This window comes from Protopterus annectens, chromosome 7.part1, assembly GCF_019279795.1.
Source record: "Protopterus annectens isolate FY-2018-M chromosome 7.part1, PAN1.0, whole genome shotgun sequence".
Taxonomy (NCBI): domain Eukaryota; kingdom Metazoa; phylum Chordata; order Ceratodontiformes; family Protopteridae; genus Protopterus; species Protopterus annectens.
Genome location: NC_056740.1, coordinates 127195694 through 127217917, shown reverse-complemented (window position 1 = coordinate 127217917; position 22224 = coordinate 127195694). Strand labels below are relative to the sequence as shown.

Below are 22224 nucleotides of genomic sequence, written 5' to 3'. Positions count from 1 at the left end.
ATCAAGAATGTAAAACCTCCAAGGAAACCACCATTGCCAGCTTGGGACTTGAACTTTGTGCTAGAAAAGTTGACACTATCACCCTTTGAACCAGCAGCAACAGCAGACCTACAGCATCTATCGTGGAAAACGGCCTTCCTACTGGCAATAACCTCAGCCAGGAGGGTTTCTGAACTTCAGGCCCTAATGGCAGTACAACCCTTCCTAATCTTCCACCAAGATAGAGTGTCCATGAGGACTAATCCTACATTTATGCCTAAGGTGGTATCCAGAGTGTCTTTAAACCAGGCAATCCACCTACCTACCTTCTTTCCCAACCCACAAAACAGAGGGAAAGAATACTGCATACCTTGGATGTACATAGACAGCTACGCTACTACTTGGACAGAACAAAAGTAGCAGAAAACTGACCAGCTTTTGTAGCCTATGCAACAGGAAGGGAAGGAAAAGCTATTTCCAAACAGACAATCTCCAAATGGATAGGAAATTGCATACGATTCTGTTACTCCTTCCATGGAAAACCAATTCCACAGAACATAAGACCTCATTCTACAAGGGCAACAGCCACTACCACAGCCTTCTTAGGAGTGGCAACCAAAGACATTATTGAGGCGGCTACTTGGACCTCCGTGCATACATTTGCCAAGCATTATAATTTGCCTCTATATTCCAGATCCCGAGCAGGGTTTGCCACTGCTGTACTGCAAGGGATCCTAAACACACCATAATCTAGTTTTTCCTCCTCCCTAGTTGGCTATGGTATTCTACCCAGTTGTTATGACTGCAGATGCATCCATGAAGGACATAGTACAGTTTTGTACCTACCATAAATGTAGATGTCCGAACTGGATAGCATCTGCAGTCAGGATTACCCTCCCTCCTTCCCCTCTGTGGTACTCCTAGGGTGTTTCCCCTCCTAATAGCTAGCTGGTGGGGGGAGTCTTTTATGGTGTATTTGTTTGTATATATGTACATACATGCGTATGTTTTGTGTTTAGCAGTATCTTTTTGGAAACATTGGCATTTATCCAAATTTTAGCCTTCAAGAGGGCTACTGGCATCTGGGGCAAGAAACACTGAGGAAAATGGCGTCGGCTGATGCCTTTGTACCCGAAGACCAACAGAGATGACGTCGGGTGAAGTGCGACATCAGCCGAAGCCGGACCCGGACTTTGGAATCCGGCCGACTGAAGGGCTGCCTGACGGCAGGACAACCCAGTTGTTATGACTGCAGATGCTATCCAGTTCGGACATCTACATTTATGGTAGGTACAAAACTGTACTTTTGCATTACTAGCTTTCAAGGAATTCCTTCTTCCAGGACAGGTGTTGATTCTAACAGACAACACAACTGTCATGTGGTACATCAACAAGCAAGGGGAACGCATTCTTATCCTCTATGCAGGCAAGCAATGATTTTGTGGGAGACTGCTCTCAGTTTACAGCTCAATCTTCAGGCAAGGTTTCTGCCAGGAGCACAGAACTCCTTAGCGGATGTGTTGAGCAGACGAATTATGGATCCCCACGAGTGGAAATTGGATCCTCATGTATTTCAGAAATTGACAGTGTCATGGGGAACTCCAGACATAGATCTGTTCGCTTCTCCACTAAACCATCAGCTGCCAAAGTTTTGCACGAAAGGTTTCATCCCACAGCTTGGAGAGTGGATGCTCTTTCTTTCAATTGGAGCAATCTTCATGTGTATGCCTTTCCACCTCTGCCTCTCCTCCCAAAGGTACTTCTGAAGGTCAGACAGGACAAGCCAAGGATGATTTTGATAGCTCCAGATTGGCCTCGACAGCACTGGTACCCATTACTAAGAAGTCTAGTACGGAAGCCTCCATGGCCTTTGCCTTGATTCCACACCTGTTGTCACAGGAGGACAGTCATTTGCTCAATGTCAAGCTTCACTCTCTGCACCTAACAGCCTGGCATATTCTGTTTTGAACCATAATGGGCCTCCACTTCCTCAGCAAGTTTTGAATGTTATTTTGGAAGCTAGAAGGCCTAGTACAAGGAAAGTGTACTGATAAATGGAAGAGATTTTTGTTTTGGAGTGCAGCAAAGATTTTGATGTTTCTGAGCCTAATTTGTGTGTGGCTCTTCAATATCTTACTGAGTTACTAGACAAAGGTTTGTCTTTCTCTTCTATTAAAGTTCATGCTGCAGCAATTTCAGCTCACTATGATTGCGACCCGCCATTGTTTTCTCATCCTTTGTTCAAGCAATTTCTTAGAGGGGCAAAGAATATAAGACCCCCACGAAGAGCTCCTACTCCTGCTTGGGATCTCAATTTTGTGTTGGAGAAACTCACTCTACAACCTTTTGAGCCTGCAGCTACTGCTGAGTTGAAATATTTATCATGGAAGACTGCTTTTTTGTTGGCCATTACCTCTGCAAGAAGGGTTTCTGAATTACAGGCCCTTATGGCAGTTGAGCCTTTCTTGATTTTCCATAAGGATAGGGTATCATTACGTACTAATCCTTCCTTTATGCCTAAGGTGGTTTCTAGTGTGGCTTTAAACCAGACTATTCATTTGCCTACTTTTTATGCAAATCCCCAAAATAAGGGGGAAAAGATTTTGCACACTTTGGATGTACACAGGCAGTTGTGTTATTATTTGGACAGAACTAAGGGGTTCAGGCAGTCTCAGCAGTTGTTTGTTTCTTTTGCTTTGAGTTCTCAGGGCAAGCCTGTGTCAAAACAAACTATTTCTAAGTGGATTGGGTTTTGCATTGCTTTCTGTTATTCCCATCATGGCAAGGAGGTTCCAGCTGGGATTAGGCCTCATTCCACTAGGGCTACTGCCACTTCAACAGCTTTTTTGAGGGGAGTGGCAACCAAGGATATTTTGGAGGCAGCTACTTGGAGTTCTGTGCATACTTTCTCTAGGCATTATCACCTGCCACTTTACTCTAAGTCCAGGGCTGGTTTTGCCACTGCGGTTTTGCAGGGCATTTTGGCAGCTCCTGCTTCCTTATAGTTAGCCATCCTCCCTTACCTCTGCTTTGGGATTCTACCCAAGTGTAAGGACTGCAGCAATGTGAGATGAAGAACATGGTACAGTTTTGTACCTACCATAAATGTAGATGTTCGAAGATCCACATTGCTGCAGTCCAATTTACCCTCCCTCCTTCCCCCTCTGTAGTTGGAGGTGGTTGTGTGGGTTGGTTTGTACATATTGTGTATATTGTATATATTGTACATATAGTTAGTGCAAGGGTGGTTGGTTATTTGTTTGTTGTCTTTTGGTTTTGACCTTTATTTTTAAGGTCTTCTGACATCTGGGGCAAGAAAAGACTGAGGATATGACGCCGGTCATGCGCATTTGTACCCTGACGTCCTGACGTCAGTTAAATGCGCCCTGACCGACGTCAGCCTTATACTTTGATATTCGGGCCGACCGTGGACAGCGGACTACCCAAGTGTAAGGACTGCAGCAATGTGGATCTTCGAACATCTACATTTATGGTAGGTACAAAACTGTACTTTTCCATTGGTCGGGGAACAATATAAATACTTGTGACTATTCTGTGTTTTAAAAATTTTTTTTCAATCCATTGAAAAAGGCTGGGTAGCTGAAACCGGTCTGGGTATATGAAAATCTAAGATTATATAATAAAATTATCATATGGATTCTATTTTGGTGTCGAGTATCGTATTTTGCTGGTCGTTGGAGTTTGTATATCAACACATCCAAACTAGGGATTACTTAATCCATCTTTCACACTCACTGGGCATCACTATAAACTTAAACAAGTCCAGTCTGGCTCCTGTGCAGAACCTGGAATTCATAGAGATGCAGCTGAACATGAAGGATCAAATAGCTTCTCTTCACTTTGACTGCATAACAGCAGTGTGGAATAAAGTTCGGGAATTGTTGTCCCACCAGTGCCCCCCTGAACGGATGATCTTACAAGCCCTAGGATCCATGTCAGAAGCAGTTCTGTTAGTTCCTCAAGGTTCTTCATGCGGGCTCTTCAGTGGACATTGATGGCGCAGTGGTCTGTTCTCTATTACCCACTGTCCCTTCCCATCAAATTGACACCAATTTGCAAACTTCACCTCAACTGGTGGATTCAGTCGAACAATTTCCTTCTAGGCAGACCCTTTCTAACCAACTCCCGAATAGCCGCAGTGACCAGGGATGCCTCTCAGTTTGGGTAAAGGATATTACAATGGGAAGATGGTCTAAGGCACTTGGTCCCCTATAGAGACCAGTTTGCATATCAATGTCCTAGAGATGAGAGCAGTTCTCCTAACGTTGCAAGCCTTTCAGGGTGCTCTCCCCTTGGGGGCTATTGCAGTTCACACCGACATGTCTGTGGTCTGGTACATCAGCAAAGCAAGGAGGAGCCCGAGGGCTGGGAATGGGTAATATCTTCTAATTGCAACACATATCCTGGGGAAAACCAATGACTTAACGAACAGACTCAGCAGATCAATCCTGGTTCCGCACAAGTGATCCCTCAATCAGACAGTGGCGAGCATGATCTTCAGTTGATGGGGTCAATCTTGCTGTGACCTCTTTGCCTCTCCCCTCAACAACAAATGCAGCAAGTTCTTCGCTCTTATCCCTCCTCTGGTGGAGTCCCTGAGGGATGCACTGGTCCACGACTGGCCCCCAGTTCTCCTGTATGCTTACCTTCCTCCCACCCTGATACCAAAATTTCTTCAGAAGGCAAGCAGGCTGAAGAATTCAGTCATCCTCATTGCCCCCTTCTAGCATTATCAGGTTTGTTTTCCCTTCCTCTGGTCTCATCTTAAATATCCTCCATGATTTCTAGAGCTAAGACAGGACCTTCTCTCTCATCTATCAGGGATGAAACACCCAAGTCTTTGCACCTTCAAGTTGAGTGCTTGGTTTCTGCACTTCCAACCCTAGTAAGGCAGTCCAGGCTTGCTTCCCTGATTCGAAAAATTCTTCTACCCTCACCAAAGGCATCTACTAAGAAAATCTACTCCAGTAAATGGAAAAGGTTCACCATATGGACTGCAAACAGGGATATTGGTTCTTTTTTGCACCCAGTGTCGGATAGTCTACTCTTCCTTAGTACCCTATTTAAAGAAGGAGTTAGCCTCTCTACCATCAAGCTTCAATTAGCTGCTATTTCTAATTTTCATACTGCTAGTCATTCTCTTTCCCTTTCTACTGTTAGATTATGCAAACCTGTTATAACAGGTGTTTTTCTGTTGAATTCTCCCATCAAGGACCCTTCCCCGCCTTGAGATCTCACTGTTGTGCTGCAGGCTTTGATTCAGGGACCCTTCAAACCAGCTGCCACTTGCAATATGTAGTTTTTGTCTTGGAAGATGATCTTTTTGGTGGCTATAACTTCAGCCAAGACAATTTCTGAGTTGCAAGCCATATTCCCCAAACTTATTTACTTAATGTTTTGTATGGATAGGGTCTCCTTATGTTCCATCCCCTATTTTATGCTTAAAGTAGCCACAGAAAACAATATCAGTCAGTTCATTCATTTACCACTGTTTTTCCTGAATTTTTTCTAACAAAGGGAAATATGTTCTACATCTTAACATTCATAGATAATTACATTTATGTCTGCTCAGGACTAAACAACATAGGAAGTCTGACCAATTGTTCGTAGCCTTCTTGGCTAACAAAGTAGGCCAGGCGTTTTCCAAGATTACTTTAGCAAAATGGATAACTGTCTGCATTGCTTTCATTTATTCACAAAAAGGCCTAGAATTATCTCAACCTCCCAGGGCACATTCCACTAGGGCTATGGCTACTTCTTTAACTTCCTCGTCTAAATCCTCCATTGATGATATTTGTGCAGCATTGATATGGTCTAACAACCCTACCTTTGTTGCACATTACAAGTTGGCTATTGTTACTAGAAGCAGGCTTCCTTTGGCTCGATGGTGCTCCAGCATATCCTTCCATGAGGGCCACCTGGGAATTACATATCAGTGGACTCTGACCCTGTCATGAGGAGGAATGAAGAACACAACATCCGATTAAAATGTTATGTCTTACCATAACTTGGCATCTGTGTTGTCTATCTTCCTTCCTCCTCACTTTCCCACCCAGCCATCCCCCTGCCTCATTCTTCTAGAGGATCATGGAACATGACGGGATGTATAGGTCCCATGTCTGAGCCTCATCTGCTGTTCCTTTGCTGTCTGGGCGCTGAATGTATGGAATTAGCAAACTGAATCTGAGGTGCTTGGGTGGATGTACCGCATTATGGGTAAGAGGGAGGAGCTCGAGAGTCAGCAGATCCAATTCTGAAGAATGTGGTCAAGCCAGATCCGTAGGTCAGATTTTATTTATTTATTTATTTTTTATTTAACATTTGTTGACCGGGAAAGTCCGACTAGGTTTCACAGATCCTGTTTTCAGCGGAGGCCTGGGGAGAAATGCTCCAGAATCAGATCTTAGACCAGATCCTTGACCCTATTGTGAGGAGGAATGAAGATAGACAACACAGATGCCAAGTTATGGTAAGACACAACATTTTGTCTTCCCTGAATAGTTTCGTAGGACATAGTAAGCTGAACATGTTTCTCGGGTCTAGAGATTCTCCTTCAGAGATAAGTTCCCATGAAGGGAGACCACTCAGGAAAGACAAATAGATCTCTGTCCTGCTGTTAAAAAAAAGCTGAACCCTCTCATACCAGATATAGATGTTATGTGCTTCCATAACAATAGATGTTCATCGTGTTACACTGCTGCAGACATTACACTTGGGGTTATCCTGCCGTCAGGCGGTACCCCAGTTGGCCTGAGTTCCAAAGTCTTGGTCTGGCATCGGTTGCTGTCACCTCCACCCTGACGTCAGTGCGACAGGGGTGTATAAGATGCAGCCGACGCCATTTTCTTCAGTCTTTCTTGCCGCATGGTGCCCGAAGCAGAAGCAGTTCGCAAGTGCCGGTCGGCCGACTCCTGTGATTTTCATTCCGAATCCAGAACCGAAGTCTTCTACAAAGCTAAGTACCCCGTTGGGGAAACTTTTTCTTGCCTCAGACCGATGTCAGTAAATGTTAATAACAATTTCTTTTGGGAAGCAAATACCTCATAAGGATTTCCACTCCTATTGTATTCCATACCTAGGCCCAGACCACGACGTCACTGGTTGTCGGTTTTGTGCTAGGTTTAACAAGTGCACTATTAAACGTCGGTTTGATTTTGCCCGACATTATTTTGGCAGAAAATTCAATTACACCATGCCGTCGGAACTTCCGACGACCGGATTACATAAAAAGCGCAAAGACAAGGATAGGCATCCGAGGCCCAAAACTGACAACGAGGCCTCTTCTAAGCTGGTCGCCGGTTCTCAGCGAGGCGCCTACGCAGCCCCAGACGACCACTTCCACAGACCACCTCCGACTCCCACGTGGAGCTGCCTGGGCCTTCGGATGCTCTATGTTTTCAGCCTACCGAAACTAACCCTTCTGAGGGAACCAAAGTAGCTGAGCAATCCACAGCCTCAGAGGGTGTCTTCATACCTACCCAGTTAACCATTAAACCCTCTGCTAAGTCTAAGGCCCCCTTGAAAACAAAGAAACAGATACAGCATTCTCCAGGACAGGCTTCCATGCCTAAGAAACAAATGCTCAAAATGGCTGTAGACCTAATCACCCTGATCAGGGGGTCCCATCCCCCTCCTGATAAAAGGCCCAGACAGAATGCAGACTATGAATCTTCCGACCAGGTGTCCATATCTTCAGATTCATCCTCAGACCTAGGATATTCCTTACCCCCTTATGAGGATTCTGATGCTGAGGAATCAATTCCATCAGCCTCTCTGCCTGAGGACTACTCCTTTGGGGAGACCTTACATACCAAGAGGGAGCATTTCCATTGGGTAGGCCAGGATTACTCAGAATCCAAGAAAAGGCTCAGAGACTTCCTTTTATTGCCTCAACACAGACCCCTTGCTATTCCGCCAGTGTTAGATATTGTGGATGATGTGTACACTGAATCCAGCTTAAACCCTGACTCCTTACCTCCAGCCCCAGTTAAACCTGATAGATATTACAGAGTCCCTGACTCTCACAAATTTCTGTATAAAAGCCCTGTTGCTGACCCTGAAACTATTTCTCAGGGACCCAAAGGGATTAAGGCCTCATCAGCAAAAAACCCAGTTCCCTCTGACCAAGATTCCAGAGCATTAGACAGATGGGGAAAGAAAGTATGTACATCTGCAAGTTTAGCAATGAGAGCCTTAAATTGCCAGTTTCACATGCTAAAATATCAGCAATTTTTGATGTCTCAGTTGAAACAAAAGATGCTTCCAGATTCAGATCCTCCTAATTTTAAAGAAATGCAGGATTTATTGCATGCAGCTGAACAAGTGGGAAAACATACTTTGCAATGTGGGTTTGATTCCTTAGAGGCCTCCTGTAGAGCAGCAGTTACAGGCTCTGTCATTAGAAGGCATGCTTGGTTAAAAGAACATACGTTACCAGATCATGTTAAGGCAAAATTATTGGATGCACCTTTGCAGCGGGATGTGTTGTTTGGAGTTAAGGCAGAGGAGGGTATTAAAGAAGATGGAGGATAAGGCAAAATCTATGCAAACGGTGAAGGATTTCTTACAGGTTCAGCCTCCTCGTTTTAGCAGAAATTGGCCAACAAAGAATTGGTCCTTTCCAGTCACAGACAGACCTCAAAGAGGCAGATACAGACGTCCAAGAGATAGAGGTCAAGCACAAGGTCCTTACAGGCCTTGACAATGGGGTACACCAGGCCAGAAAGAAGGGGAAGACAGGCCACAACCTTATAAAAAGCAGCCTCAATGACTTCCCACTACAGCTGCCAAACAGCTCTCTCTTGGCAAGCCCTCTTAGGAGGAAAACTGGCACTTTTCTATCACAATTAGCATCGCATCACCAAAGACAAATGGGTTCTCAACATTGTATCTCAAGGTTACAGGTTCCACTTTCACACTTTGCCAAGGTTAAAAGGAATGCCAAATCTGCCACCAAATCAATGGGCAGAGGCTCAAAAACAAATTACAGCACTCATGGACATGAGAGCTATTCAAAAGGTACCACCACAGGAGCAAGGACAAGGATTTTATTCGAGACTCTTTCTGGTTCCCAGAAAGGAAAAAGCCTGGAGACCCATTCTGGATCTTTCTTCTCTAAACACTTACCTGGATGTTCCGAAATTCATAATGTTGACACTACAGCAGCTTCTTCCCATGCTGGACAAGAAAGCTTGGCTCGTGACTTTGGACCTCAAGGAGGCATACCTGCATGTCCCTATCAGACAAAACTGCAGAAGATACCTGGACTATCAATTCTCTGCACTGCCCTTTGGCTTATCTACTGCACCCAGGGTCTTCACAAAGTGCCTGGCACCAGTAATTGCATTTTGCAGGCAAAAAGGAATTAAAATTTATCCATACCTGGACGACTGCCAGATTCAAGCAGAGAGCAAGGGCATTCTTCTAAAGCATCTGACATTCGTAAAAAAGTTAAGTTGCCTGGGGTACACAGTAAACGAAAAGAAATCAAAACTAGCGCCCTCACAACAGATAATATTCCTGGGTGCCAGCTTGAACACAACGGCCCAGATGGCTTATCTCACGTCAGACAAGCAAGGACAACTGACTCAATACTTTCAGTTGATGGCAACAAAGACCCAACTCCCTGCAAGAAAAATTCTGCAGGCCTTGGGCTGCATGGCATCTTGCATACTACTAATTCCATATGCCAGACTGCATATGAGGAAACTACAATGGTACCTAAAGAGTGTATGGTCTCAACACTGTCAAAGTTTGGAAACAGTTATACATACCACTAATTCCTTGCCTTCAACAGGAGTTTCAATGGTGGGCTCAAGCTTGTCACCTCAACAAGGGACAGCTTTTTACTCAACCCACAGCCAGACAAACACTGACAACAGATTCATCGGATTACGCCTGGGGAGCACACATGGCAGGAAAATGTATTCAGGGTGAGTGGCCCACAGAACAAAGGCATCTTCACATCAATCAAAAAGAGATGCTAGGTGTACAAAATGCACTTATAGCTTTCAAGGACCTGCTGCATCCAGGACAACTACTACTAAAGACAGACAACACCACAGTTATGTGGTACATAAACAAGCAAGGGGGCACACACTCCTACCCCCTCTGCAGACAAGCCATGACCTTGTAAAACACAGCTCTAGACTACCAAGTTAATCTGCAAGCACAATTCCTGCCAGGAGAGAAAAACACACTGGCAGACAGCCTAAGCAGAAACATCATGGATCCTCATGAATGGGAATTGAATCCACAAATATTCAGAATGATAACACAAAAATGGTGGAGCCTGGACATAGATCTGTTTGCATCCCCAATGAACTGCCAGCTACAGAAATTCTGCACAAGGAGTTACCATTTACAAGCATGGAAAGTGGATGCCCTCTCATTCAGCTGGAAAAACCTGCAAGTATACGCTTTCCCTCCTTTACCTCTCCTTCCAAAGGTACTCATAAAAGCCAGGCAAGAGGAGCCAAAGATGACCTGATTGCAACAGACTGGCCACGCCAGCACTGGTACCCAATCTTAAAGAACTTAGCACAAGAACCACCCTGGATTTTACCTCAAATCCCACGTTTGCTGACACAGCACAACAATCAGATACTTCACAGCCAGCTAAAGACCTTAAACCTAGCTGCATGGAAAATTCCTTAGTCAAGCAAGCAATGCCTCTCTCCAAAGCTTTTATAGGTTCATAGGTTCATACTAGGCTATCTGCCCTAGGGCATTTATAAGCCTAGCCAGAGTGTGTGTGGCTTTCACCACCCCTTAGGATGAGAATACTATACCCATTAATTTGCTGTGCCTCTGTCCAGCAGTGATACAGAGATGATTCCCAGGGTAAACCTACGATCTCCCATCCACTCGTCAAGATTTCTCTTGAACAGAGTCAGTGAGGGGCTCTGCCTCACATGGACTGTGGCTCTGGTGGATTTGGATTTTTTGAGGTGGAGCATGTCCATTAATTCCGGGTTGGACATGGCCTTGTATGTCAGGCACAGATCACCTCTGAGCAGACGGTATGCGACTGAATAGAGCTGGAGTTTCTTCAGTCGGGCATCGTATGGCATATGTTTGAGCCCCTTTATCCTTTTGGTGAGGAACTTTTGGGGTCTTTCCAACTGCTGCAGGTGTCGGGTAAGGTACATTCAATGGGCGTTGTACTCAATCATTGGTCTGATAAGTGAAGAGTACAGGGGTACAATGACCTCTCCTGATCTGGATGTGAATCCCTTCATGATCAGGTGGGCAATGTAGAAGGTCTTCCTAACCACTTTGGCAATGTGAGTGTCAAAAGAGAGGTTACTGTCAACTTGGGTCCCCAGGTCCCTGATAACTTCTTCCGTGTTTAATGGATTACCACCTATGTGGTAATTAGGGGTTACCTTGTTTTTCCCAAAGGGTATGACTATACATTTTTGGCATTTAGCTTAAGGCCATGGCTCTGGCACCAGTTATCCATTTCTATGAGACCTTTCTGAAGGATGTCTGTGTCTGATGGAGTGTCAATTATGGTGCCCAGTTTGCAGTCATCTGCAAATTTTGTCAACCACAATCCCCTATGTTTGCCTGCACTTCAGAAAAATAAATGCCGAACAAGAGGGGCCCAGGACTGAGCCCTGTGGGACACGCTCGTGACCGGCTTAGAGTCTGACATGGCACCAGCAACTCTAACCCTGTGTGTTCTGTCCTTGAGCCAGTTTGCAACCCATCTTGTGACATATGGGTTTACATCTAAGCTGGTGAGCTTTTCAATGATGCCCGAGTGGGATATTGTGTCAAACGCTTTTGCTAGGTCAAGGTAGGCTGTGTGAACTGCCTTACCCTCATCAATGGCCTTAGTGACTGTTTCAAAAGTCGACCAAGTTCAAGAGGCAGGATCTGCCCTTGACAAAGCCAAATTGGGTAGGATCCAGTGTCTGTAGGTCCCCAATGTCTTTATTTATGAGTTCCATTATGATCCTCTCCATAGCTTTGCAGACAAGGCTCGTCAAGCTTATGGGGTGGTAATTTCCAGGGTCCGTAGAAGCACCGCCTTTGTGGAGTGGGACCACAGTTGTCGTACGCCATTCTTTGCACGTATCCTGTAGTAAGGCTAAGATTAAACAGCAGCCTTATGTGTGGGTTTAGTTCCTCATTGAGTTCGTGTAGCACACATCCAGGGACACCGTCTGGTCCCATTGATGCTGTGTTTTTTGCTTTAGAGAGAGCAGCTCTCACCTGGGCATCTGAGATGTTTGGGAGGCTAGACTCTGGTGGGATAGATATTTCTCCTTCTGGGGGGGAGGGAGAAATTTGCACTGAACCTGTCTGCCAGTATGTTGGCAATGTCTGTGGGTTCAGTGATTTTTTTATCATTTTGGACTAATTCTGAGCATATCTGGGAGTTTCCACCCAGGTTTCTAACATAGCTAAAGAAGGCTTTATGATTGTCTTTTGTGTCATTAGCGATTTTTCTCTCAAAGTTGGCCTTGGATGATTTTATGAGTGATCGTAGTTTCTTGCTAGTATTGATCAGAGATGCCTTCCCATTTAAGGATTTTGCTCTGTCATGTAGTAACTTTCTCCTCTTGTTGTAGAGTTTGTTTATGGCTGGAGTCCACCAGACCGGGCGCCTGCCTTTGGTGGAAAGGGTCTTGATTTTATTAGGGATTGCTTGATCCATACATTCCTGGAGGTGCTCGTAGAAGGCATTTGTAAGGGTTTCAGCAGCGTGGGTTGTGGTTTCCACTGGCTCGGGGCCTTGAAGGATACCACTCCAGTCTTAAGAAGTGTGAAGTTTGCTTTTGAGAAGTTCTTCACTGTGGTCTTTTTAGCTGGGGGTGGGGCGGGATGTGGATCTCCAGTGAGATTAATTTATGGTCTGATCTCACCAATGAGGATATACTTCGGTGTGGAGCATTTTGTCCCCATGTTTGTGATGATCAGGTCTAGTATATTTTCTCCTCTTGTGGGAATGGTGACTAGTTGTTCCATAGCATTTGAGTTTATGAACTCAAGGAACCTTTGGGCTAGGGTGTTGGGGCTTGAGTAATGTTCCCAGTCTATGTTTGGGTAGTTGAAGTCACCCAATATGATGGTGTTTGGAGAGACATTTATACTCTCCAGTGTCTTCAGGAAGGCTGTGTGGGTTTCCTGAGTTTGAGAAGGTGGTCTGTAGCATGTTACAAACTGTAGGGCAGTTTTACCTATGGTTAATTGCACCTGGATGGTCTCCGATGCTTCGCGTTGCCACTAACCTGGAGGTGTGGGTATCCTTTATGAATATGGATACTCCCCTCCTTTGTGGTTCGGTCCGGATTTTGGGGCGGAACGCATGATATGAGGTATAACCTGATAGTGCTGGGGTGCTCTCAGGAGCCTTGAACCAGGTTTCAGTCACAGCACAAACATCGATGTTCTCCATACTGAGGAGGGCTTTGAGGGCGTGCATCTTGAGGTTTAGACTTCTGGCATTGAGCAGTATTACCCTTAGTTTTTCTCCATTTTTGTTTTCTAGGGCGGTAGGTTTATCATTTGAGCCTTGCCTAAAAAAAGGCACTATGGGGGTGGCAAGAGCCTTTGCCAATATCCGGACGCCCAGGGGTGACAGGTGCAAGCCGTCCCTTGCGAAGCAGCGTGGCTTGTCAAGCATGTCATCCCAGGCAGACAGACATTGGATCCCCTTAGAATGACACCAGTAATTAAGCCAATTATTAAAGCTGATCATTTTGTCTCTGTATTGTGACATCATTCTTGGTGAGGGTAGGATACTGCTCAGGGTCAGGGTCATACCGGCCTGGGCTACATAATCTGAGAGCTCCTCTATGTCTCTTATGGATGTCATTCTGGAGGCCAGAATGCCTAGCACCAGGAAAGCCTACTCGGATAAATGGAAGAGATTCTGTGCCTGGAACCGGGCACACAGCCTTGACCCTCTTGTCCCAAACATTCGTCAGATACTTCAATATTTAACTGAGATGCTGGACAAGGGCCTCTCCTTTTCATCCATCAAGATCCACGCCTCAGCCATTTCTGCTCATTACAACACGGATCCACCAATTTTTTCTAATCCTTTGCTCAAACAGTACCTCAAAGGGGCTAAAAATATAAGACTGCCCCGTAGAGCACCTACCCCAACTTGGGACCTCAACTTTGTTTTGGAAAAATTAACTTTACCTCCTTTTGAGCCAGCTAACACAGCAGAATTAAAATACATTTCTTGGAAAACTGCTCTGCTACTGGCAATAACATCAGCACGAAGAGTTTCAGAATTACAGGCACTAATGGCAGTGGAACCTTTCCTTATTTTCCACCAGGACAGGTTGTCTTTAAGAACTAACCCTACGTTTATGCCAAAGGTGGTATCAATTGTGGCTCTAAACCAAACTATTCACTTGCCCACTTTCTATCCAAAACCACAGAACAAAGGGGAGAGACTACTACATTCTTTGGACATTCACAGGCAGTTAGGCTTCTGCTTGGACAAAACCAAAGCTTTCAGAAAATCTGAGCAATTATTGGTAGCATATGCTGCAGGAGCACAGGGAAAAGCCATTTCAAAACAGACTATCTCAAAATGGATAGGACATTGTATACATTTCTGCTATACTCACCATGGGAAACCTGTACCTAGCAGCATTAGATCTCACTCCACCAGGGCAACAGCCACTTCAACTGCCTACCTCAGAGGAGTACCTACCAAGGATATTTTGGAAGCAGCAACTTGGAGTTCTGTGCATACCTTCACCAAGCATTACCATTTGCCTTTGTACTCCAAATCCAGAGCTGGTTTCGCCACTGCTGTGCTGCAGGGCCTTATAGCTACTCCTAATGCCTTATAGAACCAGCCTCCCTACCTCAGCTTTGGGATTCCACCCAAGTGTAATGACTGCAGCAGTGTAACAGATTTGCATCTACATTTATGGTAGATACAAATCTGTTACACCCAAGTGTAATGACTGCAGCAGTGTAACAGATTTGTACCTACCATAAATGTAGATGTTCGAGTGTAAACACTGCTGCAGTCCAGGTTACCCTCCCTCCTTCCCCTCTTACTTGCTGATACGTACCTATGCCTTCTACCCTTACTACCTATCGGGAGTATTTGCTGGTAACTGAAAGTTGTTTGCTTTTCTTATGTATGTTTTATTAGCAATTTGAATTGCCTAGCTATTTGGGGGCACCTGACATCTGGGACAAGAAAAACTGAAGAAAATGGCGTCGGCTGCATCTTATATATACCCCTGTCACACTGACGTCAGGGAGGAGGCGACAGCAACCGATGCCGGACCAAGACTTTGGAACTCAGGCTGACTGGGGAACCGCCTGATGGCAGGATAACCCCAAGTGTAATGACTGCAGCAGTGTTTACACTCGAACATCTACATTTATGGTAGGTACAAAACTGTACTATCTGGCTGAGCAGTTCTATCTTTGTTAATGTACCCATCCTCCTTACATTTCCTGTTGAGATCTAGAGGTCTTTCTTTGATTGTCCACTTTGCACAGCCTACCAAAGGTATGGATAGGAAGGTTCCTGAGCAGCCTTATGATTAAAGAGGGGAGGGGGTTAGTGTTATGGGAATATTTTAGATGATGAATTTCGTGAAGGCACTGGTCATGTGGTTAACAGGCATTTACTTGCTCATCCAGATGCATGTGATGGTCTGTTCATAATTTTTATTCTTTTGTGTTGATGATCCATTTCTGTAAGACTGGATTTTTAGCTGTCAGTTGATATATTAATTATTTGGTATTTTATGTTAAGCAGGTAATTCTAGGCAGATGATCGACAGTGTATGTGTGTGTGTATCAGCATTGATGTTTGTTTCACAGTGATTGAAGCATCAGATTTTTAATGAAATGTTTTATTTTGTCTCTGTCTCACTGCAGTTATGGATGTACAGGCTTTTGAGAGATTACTTGGACCCTGCATGGACATTATGAAAAGGAACATAGTGCATTACGAGGAGCAGCTGGTGGCATTATTTGGTTCAAGTATGGACCTGAGGGATCCTGGAAATTAGACACAGTAAATTTTGATGCCTTCAGTTCTAATACAAAAACTGCTTTTAGCAATGCAACACATTGGAAATGGACACTGCAAAACGTTCTTTGCTGCATTCTACATGGGCATTTTGCAGCACTAAAGTAAACAAAAAAATGTTATTAGCCTCCTCCCTTGGGGTTCACTAAAGACTTTATGTACATCTCCAGTTTGCTGCTGTAATTTCATTATTAAATCCAAGCAATGTTATGGGATTTGGTGGTTGTGCAGCACAGCATGTACCAGTCAGAGTTAGCATCCTTTTTATTAGTAAGTAAAATACTTACAAAAACGATCTCTTATGGTTAGGAGGATCATTCCCGGAGAACCAGGCCATCTGTGGTAATCAGGCAAGTTTCAGCATTAGTAACGAGCAATGCTGCATTGCTGTCACTGGTAATACAAGTAATTTACTTCAGCATCCTGTAATCTGCAGATGTTGAAAGCAAAATTACTTTGAGTAACTGAAAAGCTTTAAAAGATTTGTTTTTTGAGCCAGTGAGTAAGTGAAGGTCTGCAGTAAGTAACCTGGTTACCTGAACTAGTAGTAAAGGGCTAGAATGCATGTTCTACAAATAAATAATACTACTAAACTTAAGCAAAAGTGAAACAAGTGATGTTAGGGCTCCCTAGCGAACATGATGCTGCATTTCTAATATTTATTATTAGCACATCTGAATTTCCGGGACTAGTTTTCACACACACACACAGAGGAAATGGAAATTACTGTCTTAGTGTTTACTGCTGACATTTTTTCTGCAAATGTTAATACTTCTTCATTAGCAGTTTGGTCTGTGAAGAATGATGCAGTAAGCCCATTCATGCTGCCTTTAAGGATGGATTTTTGTTCCTTTCATTTAAAATGAAGTTCATCCTGTGTACCCAGAGACAGAGTTTTCCTGACCATTTTTTTTTCGGGGATTATTTTATAACAAGTGGATTTCTTTAATTTGTAATTTTCTGGCACTGAGCACATATTAGAACTGACCTTTGAGGTGTCTGCTAGGAGCCATATGTGCACTTTGCAAGCATCCACCAACATGACATTATTGTTCAAGGTTTGTGGGTTAAATATAAAGTCAGTAGGCACAAACCTCTATACAATCCCGCCCCTTCTTGAGTTCATTAATGAGATTGATCACGTTGGAGGAGATGTCATTTTAGTAAACAAAAAAAAAAAATCAATTTAAATGGGAGATGAGGAAGATTATTTTTGGATTTCTCTGAGCATTTTAAGTTTAAACACTCAGGTGACGAGTAATGATGTTTTGAGAGACATCATTATATTGGCTCACAGTACATGCAGCTTTGTTGAAGTCATTTCCTCTCGAGGAAAAAAAATTATCCTATAGCTGTGGGTGTACAGTTTAATAAATTTATTAAAGAAGCTCAGTCAAATTGCCTGGTAGATGAAGCAGACTGACTTTCAGGTGGTAGTTCTAAACCAGCCTTTACAGGTCACAGTTATCCCAATTTTGACTTGAGAAAAAAATTTCATGCTAAGCTTTTAGAAAGTTGACTAGGTTGGTGCTGCCTCTGTCCTTTTCTTAGCACATATTTTTTTTCATATTCACCATCAGGTTAATGCTATACAAGATTAATATCAGATTTCTTACTGGATAGTAGTGGTTTGCATTAAAGTACATTTTAAGACTGTAATGTCCTGTAGAAAGGAAGATGCATTTTTTATGACTTGCAGCTTTAGATATTATGGTAGCAGCCTGCAGGTTGAAGCATTTCTTTGTACTTATTTGAAATTGAGTTGGGTTTGCTTCAATTTGTTAAGCAGTGAGCTGTTAACAGTCGCTTTGTATGTATTCAGGACCTGCACTTTAGACAGTAATATATGCCAGCAAAATTACGTCATATTTGTGACTTCGGTACCTTTTTAGTTTTTCTGTCTCCCATACTAGGAAGTCGGGGTGCGAGGAGTTTTAAGTTGTCAGTATACCATCCCATGTGCCACTACATTTTCAGCAGGAAGAATTAGCATTTTAGAAGTTGAGAAAATGAAAAAAGAAGTAGGTTTCATCTGCTTGTGAGGAATGGAATAAGGGACAGCCTTATGAAGAGCATCATATTAATTTTGGCACCCATCCAAAAGTTGAATTGTGTGTTTTTTGTTTTGTATTTGTGAAGCATTCTTACCAAATTATAATTCATTTGAAGATTTTTGTTCTGGGGATAGGTGTTTGTTTTGTGAGTTGTGATTTTGACAAGCAGCTGTCATTTTCCATTAAGAAATGTTTATTTATAAGAGTATGATTTCAGTTTCCTTTGCAGGACTAGTAAAAACATTTTAATTCTGTTGTTTGAGCAAATGGGGATGTTGCACACAAAATGAAGAATATATTTTCAAAAAGAAAGAAAAAATGAGTGCAGCAGAAACGTTCAAAATAGCATTCTCTTATAATACTGAAAAGGTGTGCCACAGGATGGAAACAGAGAAGTGCAGTTATTTAGAATGTACCTTTTTTTTGTAGTGCAGGAGAGCTAATAACAGAAATGTAAGCGCTCCGCAGTAGGCAGGTCTGAATATGCCTGTTTCACATTGACAAAGTCTTTAGAAATACCTGTCCTAATTATGAACCACAACTGCTGGATCTACAGGAATTGTGAATAAATACATTTTATATGAATTTTGTTGCATATATGAGACTTGCCCATTATCTGTTAACCTGGTATTCCTGGTTTGTCTTCTCTCAGAAGACATGTTCCACAACACTTGATATAGCTTTCGAAAACTCACTTAACAGTTTAGTAAGGAACATGTCACTTTTTTGCCAGATACAATTTAAAAAGGGTATGCTTATTGTTTGTGTCCATTGACAGAGTTTGCACAAAGCAACTTAACTTTATTTAATGCTCGATTAATAATTGAGTGTATTACAGACTACTTTTGCTCAGAATTTTTAAATATGTAAAGATTTGATCAATTCTTTTTCCCCATCATTCATGCTTTCTTATTCATGCACTAGCAAGCAGTGGTCACAGGGCCTAGAAACAATCATGAGGCGGACAGCAGCCCTGCATAGAGTGAATACATGCACACACACCCCTATAGACAGTTTGGAGAATTGCCAATTTCCTTATCAACTTATCTTTGAAATGTAAGAGAAAAACAGGTGCCCTGGCAAAAATCCATGTGGGTACATGGTAGACATCCATACTTCTTACAGCAAGCACCTTAACCATGAACAAAACCACAGAATTAAGTGCCATGAGACAGATACATTAATTGCTGCATCACTGTGAATGCCTTGTGCAATTATTTTTAGATAGTACAGTTTTAAAACCATAATGTTTAAGACTTTATGTACAGTAGATTTGCTATGTATGGTGAAACAGTTGCAAGTCCTCAGAGTGTTTTTGCAGATCTTATTGCTGTCTTTTGGTGGGCTTTTAAAGTGTGGCCACTTCCAAGGGTTAGCTATTTAGATAGCAAGGTATACAGAGATAGTGTTTTATGTGTTAAAGTTGAGCTCTGTATACTTTGTGACAGACACAGTGTTAACCTTTGTCAGCTTTCATCCTTCCTTACTCCATGCATTTAAGTGCTGGATGTACTAGTATTCATTGAAGAACTTTTGCTAACTCTAGCTGAAGTTAGAATCTGTTAAGTTTGCATTAGCCAGTCAGCAACACTGTCAGTCTTTTTTGTTTGTCTTTATCTCAGCATCCCTCAGATTTTTTCCCCTTGCCACACAAGAACTAAAATTATTCTTTCTATATTCTGTGGGTTGTACTTATGATTTGTTACTGTAGCAATGATATTTTCTTCCCTCCCTCCATTTAAATCTGTCTACTGGACTATAGACTTCCCTTGAGAAGTATTGGTGAGACCTCTTATTTTCAAAATTGTTTGACTTTGTACCACTGCTGTTTGTCTGTTGCAGTATGTATGGTTTTTTTCATTAGAAAGTTTTGGCAAGACCTTGTTTGATAGTTGTGCTCTTACATTTTATAATTTAGAACTCATTTCACTGAGTTTTGTCCACCTGTTTTCATGGCTTTTTTGTGGCCTACTATTTTGTGGTGCTGCTGGTTCAGTTTCAGTACCTTCTTCAGCTTTCATTCTTTATAAATCAGTTTAACTTTATATGATTACAAGTTCTGTGAGATTTTTTCCCACTTTGCTTATATTACATCTAGTTTAACATTCGTAATGAATCATTATTATTCATTTATTTTGCCAAATCTGTATTTTTCTTTTGTGGCATGACCCACTGGTATCAGTTTGTGGATTAGCTGTATTGGCTTCATAAATGCCAGATTTTCAAAACAGTTGAAAGAGTGATACGTCAGTTCAGGTGTGCTGTATCCACTCTAGATATGGCCACTTTGCTGGTCAAATTTTAATAGACGTAGCTTCAGCTGACTGCAAGGTCTGGACAGGAGCAGAGAGGCTTCCAGTTGAATACATATATCTGGATCCTTTCAGAACTTCCTAGCAGTCATTGTTAAATGCCTAATTTTAAAGGCTTGGGGGGGGGGTCTGCTCAGCAAATGGTTGTCCTCTGACTCATTGAGGTGGGCTAACCTCTACAGTGCTCACTAGATTTTCACATATTTTCACATATTTCCTGTCTCCAAGCCATAGCATATACTTTTCTGGTGAAGGGTATGTGCATGCTGGCCACAGTGTAACTTGCTGCCTGCCAGTGTCCTAGGAGTTTAATGTAATTTGTATGGTTTTCTAGTTGTAGTTTTTCCATTTTGCCAAATATTGCTCTGAGATGTGAATGGGCTAATCCATGTAGTCAAAGATACAAGGTGTGATTCATTCTACCTCAATTTTTCTGCTGTGTGACTCTAAACAGTACTCCGGTCACACCTGAAAAGGGAGACTTGTGTCCAGTAGGCTTACCCAGTTAAACAGATAAAATAAAAATGTAAATTAATAAAATATCAAGATATTACATGTATTGGCTTCAAAGGAAATATTCCTGTGTCTGTTTTGTAGTCCATCTTTGAGAACTTTGACAGCTTGCATTGAAGTTATTACATTACATAGTTTGCAGTCATTAGGGAATTTGGTTATCTAAAGTTGTACTTTCTGCTTTTGTTTTTAATCTCCACTTTAGGCAACTGTCTTCCAGTGATTACTAATTACAGTGTGTGGTTTGTCATTTTGATTTCCTTAAAGTCAGCAGATTCCTTCTAGCTATACATAATAACCTGTCACTGCCATTTCAGGATTAAATAGTTTTGTGGAATGTACTATTTCTAAAGTGAACTTGTCAAATTCAGATATCATTGTTCTTGGAATATTTATTTTTTTTTGACCAGGTTTATCCCACTAGACTAGTGGCCTCTCTTCGGGGGGGACTACTGTAGGAGAAATTTGGCCAGGGCATCAGGGAACTTCTACTCTTTTCGATAGGTGCCTTGGAATACTTTACATTCACCTGGGCTACCACCAGCTCAAGGAGATGAGACCTCAGTTTAATGTCTCATCCAAGGGAGGGCACTCTTTAGTGTAGCTCCCCTTTATGCTGCAGTACAGTGTCAGCAGTTCATCTACGTGTTGTGGGACTAGAACTTGCAGTCTTCTGCACCAAAAGCAAGTGTGCTACCTGTCACACCACTGACACTGTTTGACTGGCTTGTTTTTGTAATGTGCCTCAGCATTTTCTGCAACAGTTTGGAACTTGTGAGGCAGTCCCACTACCTCTGTAAGAGTGTCATTACAAAATTTGTATATTTTGATTCACAGTTCCCATCACTTTTGGAAATGTTAATATTGAGCACCATATTGTAGGTGCATGTGCTTGCATGTACTTCTTCCCTCCATTGTAGTGTTGGTGTCTTTTTCTTTTCCTTAACACAAACGTGCATCAGGCCTTTGGCAGTGAGTAGCTGTAGGGATTTCCTCCTCTGATTGCTACAGTTGAGTTCAGTTAAGAGCATTCTTCATGATGTTCTTCGTGTTTCACTGTTGCAGTCATTACATTTGGGTTGTCTGCTTGCAGCCTGATTATCAAAGTCTTGGGTCCTGGGTTGGTTGCTGTCTCATCTTCCATGACGTCAGGTAGTCAAGGGTATAAAGCATGCAGCCGACGCCATTGCATCAGTCTTTCTTGCCTTGCGGTGCCCGAAGCAGAAGCAGTTCAAAAGTGCTAGTTGGCCGACTCCTGAAATTTTCGTTTTCGAGTTTCAGAGCCGAAGTCTTCAAAACAGCTAAGTACCCTGTT

The 22224-nt window shown here is 42.8% G+C and overlaps 1 protein-coding gene across 1 annotated transcript in view; it reads left to right on the top strand.

Annotated features, from left to right (window-relative positions):
* The window catches only part of PRKAR2A (protein kinase cAMP-dependent type II regulatory subunit alpha), a 1557926-nt gene extending 1539257 nt beyond the window's left edge, over positions 1-18669 (top strand). Inside the window, exon 11 of the mRNA XM_044078589.1 lies at positions 15877-18669. Coding sequence (XP_043934524.1) covers positions 15877-16010 — 134 coding nt within the window. The 3' untranslated portion in view covers positions 16011-18669. The remainder of the gene's footprint in view (positions 1-15876) is intronic.
* Positions 18670-22224: the final 3555 nt, after the last annotated feature.